The sequence below is a fragment of the Physeter macrocephalus genome, chromosome 9, assembly GCF_002837175.3.
Source record: "Physeter macrocephalus isolate SW-GA chromosome 9, ASM283717v5, whole genome shotgun sequence".
In the NCBI taxonomy this organism is placed as follows: Eukaryota; Metazoa; Chordata; class Mammalia; order Artiodactyla; family Physeteridae; genus Physeter; species Physeter macrocephalus.
The window spans coordinates 4,703,124-4,715,882 of record NC_041222.1 but is presented as its reverse complement, the minus strand read 5'-3'; the positions used below and the strand labels follow the sequence as shown (position 1 = coordinate 4,715,882).

General features: G+C 41.4%; 1 protein-coding gene across 2 annotated transcripts in view; it reads right to left on the bottom strand.

Annotated features, from left to right (window-relative positions):
* The window catches only part of STOM (stomatin), a 28,462-nt gene extending 19,054 nt beyond the window's left edge, over positions 1–9,408 (bottom strand). The window contains exon 1 of one of the 2 annotated variants that reach the window (XM_024126195.3): positions 9,265–9,408. In XM_024126195.3, coding sequence (XP_023981963.1) covers positions 9,265–9,325 — 61 coding nt within the window. In that variant the 5' untranslated portion in view covers positions 9,326–9,408. The remainder of the gene's footprint in view (positions 1–9,264) is intronic. The other variant, XM_028493570.2, reaches the window with a different exon arrangement.
* Between the last annotated feature and the right edge of the window lie 3,351 nt (positions 9,409–12,759).

The following is a 12,759-nucleotide window of genomic DNA, read 5'->3' as shown; positions in this document are numbered from 1 at the left end:
ATAATATTCTAGTGCCTTTAAAATGAAACTATCCCATTCTCAACCCTTGAAACTCTTCCCCACCTGGTTATAGCTTAAAAAGGTGCATAAATCACATTCCTCAGAGAGGTGAGGCTTAAACTCCACCAGGGTGTAAACAAACCCTTAGTCATTTACGGTCACTACAGCCCAAAGGGGAAAAGAAATTCTCAGTTACTCCCCCAAATTTTATGAAATTCATTTCCTTCAAGATTCCCACTCATTACCCTGAGGACTGAATCCTCCCTCCTACCTTTATGAGGTAAAAGACAAATAATGAACAATAGGCATTTCTGAGACATTTTGGTTGATATACTTGTTGATATTTGCTGGGTAGGAACAATCTTAAAGATTAGGGATCCCATGATACTTGGTTGTAAATACTACTTTGCCATGGTTTAGAGTATTTTTTTTTCGTTTACTACCAAACTCTTTCCTGAAAACTGGAAGAATAAAATTTTAACCAAAGCACGGTATTGAAAATGGATATAAGCCCATACATTAACATTTTTTAATTGAGCATTCAAATTGGGCTTACCTCCAGGAAACTAATGTAAATTTTTAAAAATATTACTTTTTTTTCTTATTTTAAAAGCAAAATACTGTCACTATAACATTTAAAATTATAGTTTAGAATAGAGGAGGAAAAATGATCTATACTTTTATATCTCTGGATGGTGATTATTTTCTGCCTTGCTATTGGACACACAATATATATGTGTCCTTTTTTTTCAAAAATGAAATAATGGTATACATAATAATTTTCAATCTGTTTTCCCCCCTATATTGTGGACATCTTTTCATGTCAGGAAATACTCTTTATTATTAAAGGCTGAATAATATTCTATCGTTCCATATGATGAACATTTAGGTTGTGTCCAGTTTTCTCAATTAGAAACTCTGTTGCTTTGAATATACTTTTAGCAAAGTTTCCATACATTCTTATTGTGTAAACTAATTTTGCTGAAAAGATGAAATTACACAATTCTTAAATTTCTCTTATTCTGGAGGTACATTTTATTAACACTAATAATAACCATTTATTAAATGCCTATCACATGTCAGCCACAAGCTAATTCCTAATATACGTTATTTCTCATGTTTACAAAAATCTGTAAAGTAGGTGTAAAATATTCCTTCCAGAGTCCCAAAGTACCAAAGCAAAAGAATTTCTGGGAAGAGACAAAAGAAAACAAAACAAAACCATGAAACAAATGGAAAAAACAAAAAAACAAAACCAAGTTGTACAGTAATTTTTGTTGGGTTGGCTTCCAGACAAGCAGTAAAATATTCTTTTCAAAATTATAACAGGCATAATTTCAGAGTACTGCACGTTGTTAATGATCCCATATCAGCCGATTTCCTTTAAGGTTGATTGAATTTGGCACTACTAGAAATCATGTGAAATAATAAATTCCATTTACCATTGGGACTCTATTCTAAAGTTCAAAAGATATGGGATTTCTTCTTCAAGCAAAGGCCAGAAACATGCCTTCACGCAGTATGTGAAAATCTGACTGAGTCATCATACACATTACTACACACAGAAAGAAGAGGTAAGCCAAAGAATTATTGAAATACCAACATTTAAAGCACAATCTTTTCCTTCCTCTTTCCCAGTATACAGGTGAAATGCTTCATGTTGTAAATTGCCAAAAACGGTGTTGTTTGGGTGGGGAAAGATAGCATGGCTAGGAATTTAGTCTCAAAAACACGTTATCTGGTTCTAACAGCAAGTTTTAAGGGGCAATAGTAGGTCGAAACGAAAGGTCTTGGCATTATTTGAGTTTTTCTTAAAAGCATATATATTCAGCATACAAGCGTTCTTTTTGGCCACAACTACTCCTCATTGGAGATTCCATGTCAAGGTGTGGTAAACTTTTCCTGAAAAGGGCCACAGAATAAACACTTAAGGTTTTACAGGCCAGAAAGTCGGTCTCAACCACTGAATACTCTGCAAAAGCAGTCACAGACTATACATATATGAATGAACACACCTGTGTTCCAGGAAAATGTAATTTATGAACACTAAAATCTGAGTTCCATATAAGTTTCAAATCTTCCTCTTTTTAAAAAAAATGTATAAATATAATAAAAACTATCCTTAGCTTGTGCGGCATACAGAGCAAGCAGTTGGCCAGATTTGGTCCACAGGCCCTACGACTCATTCCAGTTCTATGTCATATAGTCATCTATTTGAGGAGGAGGACATTGTGAGTTAAAGAAGACATCTGATCTTTCCTCGGGAATTTCAAGTAAGGGTACAGTTCCCAGACTCCTAGTTTCTCTTCCCTTTAATTGTTTTGAAACAAGGTCTTTAAGAGACCTGATAAATAAGAATTCAAGGCGGAAACAGGCAAAAGGGCAGATAAAATATTTTATTTGAATATAAATACATCTTCAATTAATCAAAATTTTACTATAACTGAGTTTTTCAAATGACTGGGATTTTAGGAGAAAGACAGAGAAGGGAAGGAAACGATAGAAGACAAGGCAAATAAGAGAAATGGAGAAAAGGAGTTAAGAGAAGAGAGACAACAAAAGTGAAGGCAGCATCCTATAGAGAGAAAGATTCAAACAGATAGAGGGGAGAAAAGCAGAGTTTAGCACATAGTAGGGTGTCAATAAACAGATGTTGAAAAAATGATGCTGCTTACTTGGCAACCACAACTTGCAGTTCGTTGGGCAGAGGCTTTGAAAGCAAACAAGCACAAACTATAACCCATCTTTCAAAAGACTATTTTAATTAGGCATGGTTTATAGTTCTTTGAATGCCCTATCCTTAAACCTCTAGGGAAGAAATTATGCTCTGGACTGGAGTGGCTACAGGCCAGATGGTATCAAGTTAAGAACCATGACTGAAGACCATAACTTTTTCTCCCTATTATAAACCTGTAGATACTAGACTAAAAGAACTAGTACTGATGAAGCATTATGTGACTTGAATTACAAAACTCAAAATGTGTTTACCATGAGATAGTAAGGAGAGGAAATGGACTAGTCCTTTTAAGAAAGATTTTCAATAAAAGTTGAAATAAAGGGAATGCTGTGCTTAGCTCAGGAAGAATCAGGAGGGCTTCCCTGGTGGCACAGTGGTTAAGAATCCACCTGCCGATGCAGGGGACACGAGTTCGAGCCCTGGTCTGGGAAGATTCCACATGCTGCGGAGCAACTAAGCCCGCGAGCCACAACTACTGAGACAGCGTGCCACGACTACTGAAGCCCACGTGCCTAGAGCCTGTGCTCCGCAACAAAAGAAGCCACCGCAATGAGAAGCCTGTGCACAGCAACAAAGAGCGGCCCCCGCTCGCCACAACTAGAGAAAGCCAACGTGCAGCAAAGAAGACCTAATGCCGCCAAAAATAAATAAATTAATTAATTAATTTTTTTTAAAAAAAAGAAGAATCAGGAAATTAATAGAAATATTTTATTTCCCGAGCATCTTGAGGATTTTCTGTAGCTTTCCTTAATTCAAATATTTCTAGCCATAAAACAGGAAGAAAAAATAGGTGAGACTATCATCAATAATTTTAAATTTGAACCCCTGAGTCTTTAATAGGGCCCCCTCTCCTAACCTATAGCACTTCACCCTCTCTAAACACTACTTATCATACTTGTAATTATCTTATTCAGTGTCTTCTTCATGAGATTTTGGTCTTGTTAAAGTAGTATAGCATAAGGCTTCAGAGTTGGCTCTGCCACTCATTAGCTGTGTGATCTTTGGCAAGTGTCTTAGCTCTCTGTGCTTCACTCTAACCATCTAAGAAGAGGGCTAATAAGAGCACCCCCTCAAGGGTCAGTGTGAAGAGTAAGTGAAGACACCCAGTGCATAGCAGGTGCTTGAACAACATTTGTTAAGTAAATAGCTGTTGAATGAATTGAGTGATTCTGCTGGTTTTTGTTTGTTTGTTTTGTTTTGTTTTTGGCCGTGCCATGCAGCTTGTGGGATACTAGTTCCCTGACCAGGGATTGAACCTGGGCCCTCGGCAGTGAAAGCACAGAGTCCCAACCACTGGACCACCAGGGAATTCCCAGATTCTGCTGTTTTCTGGGGAGGGGAAGAAAAGGCTGAGTATTACAGAAGATAAATGGAAATTACATGTCTGCATACAGGATCCCAGAATACAGTTCATCAATTTTTTGGTGGTGAGCATGCTGTATGGTAGGTAGATAGAAACAGAAATACAATGTTGTATTCATGAAACTTATAAACCAATGTTACAAAAAAAAGGAATACAGTTCAGAATCATCCTCTGTCCCAAAGCAGTGGTCATAATGCTTTCCCCAAATGTTTTCTTTCCTTTTCTCTTTTTAAAATCAGCCCTTTTCACCTGTGAGGTGAGAGAATTCAGGAAGGTAGAAGGATGGGCTGAATATGACCCATGTCTGGAAAGATAAAAATAGTTATGTTCAGAAAAACTGGAGAGAGAAACAATTTCATAATGTTATTAAGTTAATTAAATTTAGACTAGGCCTGAAATATACTAAACAGAACAAAACCCCCCTACTTCTTCAGTTTTGTTTTTTTTTCCAGCTATTTTACTTGGATATTCTTCAGTTTTGTTTTGTTTTTTTTCCAGCTTCTTCAGTTTTTTTTTTTTTCCAGCTCTTTTACTTGGATATCTTAAAAGTAACTATAATTAAGCTTTTCTCATAAAAGTCTTTGGAGGGCAACATCATTTTCATTAAATAATGGGAAACATAAGCATAAGGACACTAGATCATGAGGTTTCCAATTCTTCAACTGAGGCTGAGTAGCTAAACAGTGGCTAAGAGCTTGGAGTTTTGGTGTCAGATTTCCATTCTACCACTAAATTTTCTCATTAGTAAAATGAGGGATGAGAACAGTCATTATCTTATAGGTGAAAATATGTAACATGCTTGACACTTAGGAAGCGGTCAATAAATAGTAGCCATTATTATTATCAGAACCTTAAGGTCATTACTGATACAGTTTATAGGAATAAACTTTGTATTAAGTGAATTGCCTTCTGGGACCTGCACACCATAGAGAAAATATCGACTAACAACCTGCTTGGGGACTCTGTCTCTGCAGAAGAAACAGACCACATTTGGGGAGGTAAGTTGGAGTCCTAAAGTTTCCTGGACCGTCTTTTATACAACTTTTTGTCCATAAATTTTAATTTCCTGTATAATTACTAGGCTTCCCGAATAGTCATTGTTAACTTTTTTATTCTTTGTTTTCCCCATTAAATAATCTTAATAATTTACACTTTAAAGTTTCAAAAGTACATTCATATAAATTTTCTCATTTGATACTTAAAACCTTGGGAGCTAGATACCACAGTAAGATTAAGCCCAACATGAAGACGAGGAATTGACTCTGGAGACTGAGACTTCCCAAAGTGACGTAGGTAGTAAGTGATGCTACTGAGGTCTCAACTCAGATCTTCAAATTGGAGATTCCACTCTCATTTCACTATCCTATACCATCCTCCCATCAGTGCATATCCACAACTAGGTAAGACTGGTATCTAATTTTCATTGTCTGATATTTTAGGACAGACACATTATTGCTCGTATCTTCAAGGCTAATCTAGAGTATAGAGGCTCAGAGTATAGACAAAGGTTCAAAAAGAATGGAGGAATGATTTGTGTGTCAACAGGCAACTGACACACACTTCCTTCTTTCTACTGTGACCTCTAACTGCTCTTTCCACACTTCCATAAGAGGAGATTCCTTAAGTACAATATATTATCGTAACAATTCTAATCCCTTTATTGATAATATAAACCCAGACAGTCTATCTGTATGAGGAACATGGCCACACCCTAAAATCAATAGTTTGGGTTGTAACAAACTTATTAAAAATAAACTGTAAACAGAAAAACATCTCCACCAACGTAAGCCAAACATTTAACAACTTGATCTACTCTATGGGTGTCTTTATCTCCCTGCTTCCTTTTTCTTTCAACAAATATTTTAGCAAAGCTACTATGCACTTGACCCTGAACTTATTACAGTGATGAAGGACACAATCTCTGCTTTCAGAAGCTCTCCTGGTCTAACAAAGGTGATTATAATTGATATTTATAATACTGTGCAATAAACATTATGACAGAGGTAAGCACAAGATGCCAGGCCGACACAGAGGAGAGGTGCTAATTTTTTCTGGTTACAGTAATTTTCAGGAAAATGTTTTTCCACATCTTCTTAAAAAACAGACTTTGAATCCAATCTTTATCACTTTATCAACATTAAAAATTTTTTTCTTCAAAGCTGACCAGGTGATCAGTGACTCTGCCTTTTACAGTGTACAAGTTACACCATCAGGTGGAACCAATAACCTATTTAATTATAAAAAATTATATAAATGCCAACTTTTGTAGACTTGGTTGTCATTTGAGTTAATCTATGACCATTGATGGTTTACCTCAGATTAATTATTAAATAAGTTACAAAGTTCTCCCCAATCTGGTCGGCTGTAACAACGGAAATAAACAAATCAGTCCCTTGATTCTGCTTATTTTCAGGTGTTCTTCCGAAGGGCTTTATTCTGTTGACATGGCTCTTAATTATAACCATACATTTCTTTGCAATCCACCTGCATTATTTCATTAGAAAGCGAATGCACTGGCTTTAAGAAAAACTAGTCTTGCCCTAGGTTTGGTCACATTTATGTTCCTAAGACTAATTATCAGCAAAATCATAAAGGGACAGTTTGGGCTTTTATATTCCACTGCTTCTCTCAGAAGCAGCCCTCTGGAGCTGTCTAGCCAGGAGGTCTTGATTGAAGCCACGTTTCTTTGGGCTTTATTTACTGTCTCTCACCTTCAGTGAAGTCCTGATGTTTGACAAGTCCCTCCTTTTGGGTATGCAGTTTGGAAGCAGCTCTAGGATAGGTAAAATGATTTGGAAAATCAGCCCAAGTTTGAACCTCGTTCACAGGTGTGGGTGATTCTTCCACTCTGAGCCTCCGTTTTCTTGCTGTAAAGTGGTAGATAATGACACTCTCCTTGCGGAGCTGCTAGAGGATTGCAATCGATAATGCTTTCAAAGCATTTAGGCTGTATTTGGCATATGGCAAGCAGTCGATAAATTCTATTTAATAAATTCTAGTAGTGGCTTTCCTACCAGTGTCAGGTCTCTAAGACATACATTTTTAAAAAGGTGACAGCGGGACTTCCCTGGTGGCAGAGTGGTTAAGAATCCACCTGCCAATGCAGGGGACATGGGTTCGAGTCCTGGTCCAGGAAGATCCCACATGCCACGGAGCAGCTAAGCCAGTGAGCCACAACTACTGAGTCTGAGCTCTAGAGCCCGCGAGCCACAACTACTGAGCCCGCATGCCACGAGCCCGTGCTCTGCAACAAGAGAAGCCACTGCAATGAGAGGCCCGTGCACTGCAATGCAAGAGTAGCCCCCCTCACCGCAACTAGAAAAAGCCCGCACGCAGCAATGAAGACCCAACACAGCCAAAAATAAATAAATAAATTTTTTTTAAAAAGGTGACAGCGACCAAGCAAAATTTTGTTTGTATATATGATTTTCAGAGGAAAGGGTGCACAGTTTTCAATAGATTTTTAAAAGACTTCTGTCTAAAAAGTAGTGTAGGACCAACAAAACGAATTTAGGAGTGAAAGCTGTTCTGTGACCGTGAAAGACAACTAACATTAAGTACAAAGATCATGTTTATTCCCAAAGAACTTCTACAGATTTCCCACTGCAGTTTCACCAAACTTCTAACACTGTCCTCACAGTCCTTTAGTTTCCCACCAGGACATCAGGGTACAGATGAAAGGATCCTGCCTTACCTTCCTTTCTAGGAAGAGACAACTGACTATCAAAGAGGCAGACTGCACAATTTTTATACGAGCAGGTTTTAGAATCAGTCAAACCCAGACTTCAAATATGACCCCCATTACTTATGAACTGTGTGACTTTAAAGTAATTTAACTTCTCTGAGTATCAGTTTCTTCAAGTACATCCTCTCTGTCACACTCCTGATTTGGGAAAATAACTGTCCAAGGTACAGAAAAGAGGAATTAAGATTTCTGTAATACTTTTGATGTTCCTGGGGAGGAACTAAAGACAAAGATTGCTGGGGAAAGGAAATGGGGACATATGGGATCAGTGGACAAGGCTGGCATTACAAAAAATCAGAATAAATGAGTCCAGTATAGTGTTCTCTGTGGGGTGATGGAAAACCCCACCCAGTCCCCTAAACTTCTTTCACTATGTCATTCTGTCTGAAATTCCATCCTTAGAAATAATTCCTTTGGATCACTAAGAGCCCTGGGGAGGCAACCAGTACTCCCAAGCGGTTTATTGCCTCTCCTTATGAATCCCTCCTCTCCCGCAAGGATAGCCAATAAAGGTTCTAGGTGATAGCCCTCTCAAGGGTACTAGTCACAGGGCAACAAATTGAGTCACTCACACAATTTCTGCCTTCAAGACTGGGAAGGCCCTGGTAGGGTGGGGAACTTACAGTTCCTTGTGACGGACAAAAGTCCGGAGGGCGAGGTTTCTAGAACAAAGGAAGTGAAGTGCAGGGGGCAGAATGGGGCAGAAAGTGAAGCTGGAAAGAGATACAGGTAGGATGCTAAAAAGAGACTTCCTTCTTTTTTTCCGCAAATGTGTCGGGAACATGTGGCGAAACTACACAGCTCGGTCTTGCGGCTTATTAGGAAATTGGCAGGGGTGGGGGATAGGAGTTCTTTCTAGTTCGGGAGGACGGCGGCGCACTCTGGGGGTGGGCGAGGTTTGGTTAACGGAGCTGGCCTCCGATGGGGCGGGAAGGAAGGGGGAGTGGGGCGAAGACGCAGGCTCCCGGGTGTGGCGTGCAGGTCTGGGCCCGGCTCCACCACTCGCTGGCCGCCAGTCACTCAGGCACGTCCTCGTCCGCGTGCATGCCACGAGATAATGAGCGGAAAGCGCTGGCACAGGGCCTGGCATCTGGCAGCCGCTGGATAACGCAAGCCCCTGCTCTGGCTGTGGGCACTGGAGACGCGCCCTCTGTTGCTGTGTCCATAGTGTGCCGGGCACTGGGCTTGCACTCAGCACCCTAACATCCCTAAACCTGACCCCCAGCCCGCGAAGTAGGACTCGTCATTCTCAGCGTACAAGTGGGGAAACCGCGGTGAAACCACGGTTTTGAGCAGCGGTTGCTAGGCTAAGAAACATCCGAGACCTTCCTGGGACCTTTGGGCTAACGCTCGTTGTCGAGGGGAAGGTTAAGGGGCGGCGGGTGACCCCAAGGGCCTCGCCAGGGGCACAGGGCTCACCCGTGAAGGAGTCGGGAAGCCGCCGGGCTTGGGCTTCCGCTGATGGCCGCTTGTCAGACATGATGCCCAAACCGGAGTCGCTACTCTCAGGTCGCTATCTCCAGGGCCGGAGCGGGAGCGGCGAGGAATGCCCGGAGGCGACCCAGGAGCCCGAGACCCAGCCAGCAGTCCCGCCCACTGCCCGCGGCCCGGCCAATCGACGCCCAGGACCGAGGAGGACACGCCCCCCCCACCCTCCGCTGCCCTCCCCTCCCGCGCCGCAGCTCCTGGGGAGCTTCCCGCTATCCGAGGGCTGAGGGGCGTGGCCTGAGGGGCGAGGCCCTGAGGCGGGGGTCCGGGCCGGGGGCAGCACCGGAAGGGTGGGGCGGTGCCGGAAGGGAGGGGCGGAGGGCACAGGGTTGGGAATTGCGGCTGAAGAGACAGGGGAGGGGGTAGAGAGGATGGCCTGAGAAAAGGCTACGAAGAATAAAAAGGCGCCCCTCTTCTGGGCAGACGAATTAGAAGAAAATGGTGTCCTCCTTGGGCGGGGTAGGGTCCGAGTGAAGGGAGGAGGCAGAGAGGCACCTGTGTGGCCAGAGTGAGGGCGCCGCGCCCAGCCCTAGGCTGGGAGCACCCATGGTGTGAGGGGAAGAAAGCGGCGCGACCACCCTCGAGCCCAAGGGAGTGAATTCGAGTGTGGTGCCCTTTATTCAAGTAAAATCCTTTCCGAGCCCTTGCCATCGCCAAGCAGCGTGCTCATTGCTAGGGGCGGAGCGGGCAAGGAGCAGACACGGGGCCCGCCCTCGTGGAGTTGACACAGGTAACAAGCAAGTAAACAAATCATTATACGTACGTGGGGAAGAGCGCGACGAAGGGCACGGGGGCCCCAGAGGATAGCCGAGGGCAGCTACTCTAGTTAAGGGGACAAGGGAAGGCCGCTGTAAGGAGGTGGCATTGAGGTGTGACCTGAAAGATGAGAAGGAGCCACCCTTGGGAAGGGGGACTGGCGGGGCGGGAGGTCGGAAAGGGAATCCCAGGCGGAAGGAAAAGCACAGGCAGGAGTATTCCCCACCTCACGCTTTGCGCTGGGTGGTCGCTGAAACCTCACCTTTGAAAACCAGGCTGTGTTTTATTCTCGATAAAACTTGTCGGAATGCAAACCGTTCGAAGTATGGTGATGCACCCGAGCAGGTGCACTTTTAAAAACATTTCATGCTGAAATAAATACAGATTCTCAGGAAGTTGCAAAGGCAGTGCAGAGAGGTTTTAGGTACACTCTACCCGGTTTCCCCCAATAGTTACGTCTTACTTATCTGTAGTATCAAAGCCAGGAAATTGACAGTAGCGCAAATGTATATATAGTTCTATGCCATTTTGTCTCAAGCATAGATTTGTATAACCACCACTACAGTCAAATACAGAGCTATTCCATCACCACAAAGTTCTCCCTTTGGCCTTGTAATATCTAACACTTTGTGGTGTTTGCGTAATTGAAATGGTAGACTTTCTCTCTAGTTTTAGGTCTGGAGCCTTGTGGTTGTCCGGGTAGAAAGTGGAGCACACACGATTGTAACAGGTGTTAAGTGAGTGGCTGATCATCGTTGCTTTGGGGTACAGACACCAGTGTGTGGTTCAAGGCTAATGCAGAGCTCTCAAGTTGATCTCCAGTCACATGTGAAAAAGAACTGCTTATATTCCTGGGGGTGGAGTACAGCTTGGTTGTACTGGAGTGCAGTCACTTGGTTTATAAGTCTTCTGGAGAAGATAAGGAGGGGAGTACAGTTATTTAATGATCCTTTCTCTCTAAATTATCCTGGAGAAAGTCCACAGCTTCATTTTTTCCATTCCACAATGAATAAGCCCCAGAGGCATGAACTTCCTGTTTATGCCGCGGTTCCCAGGAAGGAGGAGCAAATGCACAGGCAGCTAATTAAAACTTTTAATAAAGGAGGGCTTGATTACAAATTGCATAATCAATTTGTGAAAAAGTATTTAGCTTGCATTTTTGCTGGAAAGGAAAATATTTCAGAATGAATTTAATGTTTGTACTCCTGCCTGCTGCCTTGATTCAGTTCTCAAGGCAATTTCAACAGCATCACTTCTGGAGAATTAGAAAAGAGGCTTTACCCTTTGGGGCAAAGACTTTGGTAAACACTTGTTGGCCCTGGTTTCAGATTGCATCAGCTCGGGAGCTAATTCCAGGCCCCAAACTGAGAACAAGACTTGACTTGATTTTTAGATTACTTTCAGAATAGGTGGGAATTTACAGATTTAGATTTTAAAATGCTGAATTTCACTTGCCCATGAAACTGTTGTATTCTGGCTTTCTTATGCATATTATGTATAAATGTATTGATTAAATGTACTTTAAAAATAAATATTATTGTATCACCCTCTCCCTTTGGGGGAATTTCTAGTTCTAAAACTTCTTCCAGTAGTGATTAGAAGTTAGAATGTCTTTTGAGAACTTTATGCTTTAAAAACTGAGACTTATTATATGAAATTACAAGTAATTTGAAGAAAGAAAGAATTACTTCTCGTATTATTGCCTCTAACAGAACTATTATCATTTTGGTGAATTTTTCCTCTAGCTGTTATTTAAAGCATATTTGCATATAAGTTAAAATCAGAGTATTTATTCCATATTTCTTTCATGTTTTATTTTGCTGTTATTTCCCTAGCATATTCAGGGTACCAAATTAAGTATTGATTGATGGTGACAGTGATGACATTAAGACATGGAGATGGGTTTGAGACAGACATGCACCATGAATTCATAATTAAATAAGTCAGAAGGAAATTTAATTAGTCTTTTTCCTGTGTCCACATAAGCAATGCTTTAAGAACAACAGAGAGAAGTCCTTATTTATTTTCTTTTCCTTTAAATTATGATTCCAGGCTGTTCACAGTGACTGCAGTGAAACCAGATAACAAAATGCTTTTGAGGGAACAGCAGTACCAGCAAGCTATGTCTGTATGTGGCATTTTCACCAGGATGGGTCTAATTAGGTTGATCTGTTTCTCTGTGTGGACTAATTCACATTTATTGTATTACAGCAGCATTTTTGTCTTCTCAGCTCTTCTGTTCTTCAGGAAATTACTCCGGAACTGAATCATAACAGGAGTTTCACCAGTGGATTTTGTACATTTGGGCTGTGGCAGCAGACCAATTACACCACAGCACTTGGTAAGAGCACTGGGTGTTTGTGTCCTCAGGTCTTATGAAAATAAAAAGCATTACTGAAACATTGGTGGTATTTAATAGAGTCATCTATGGCAAGAATTTTATTAATCTGCTTTATTTATCAGTTCACAAAGCACATATTTATTGAACACCTATTATGTACCAGGCATTGTTGTAGGTGCTGGGGATAAAACAATGAACAAAAAAGACAAAAATTCTTGCCCTCATGGAGTTTTCTTTCTGGTATTCCTTTCCACATGTATTAGTTTGCTAGGGTTTACATAACAAAGTACCACAGACTGCGTGGCTTAAACATCAGAAGTATATTTTTC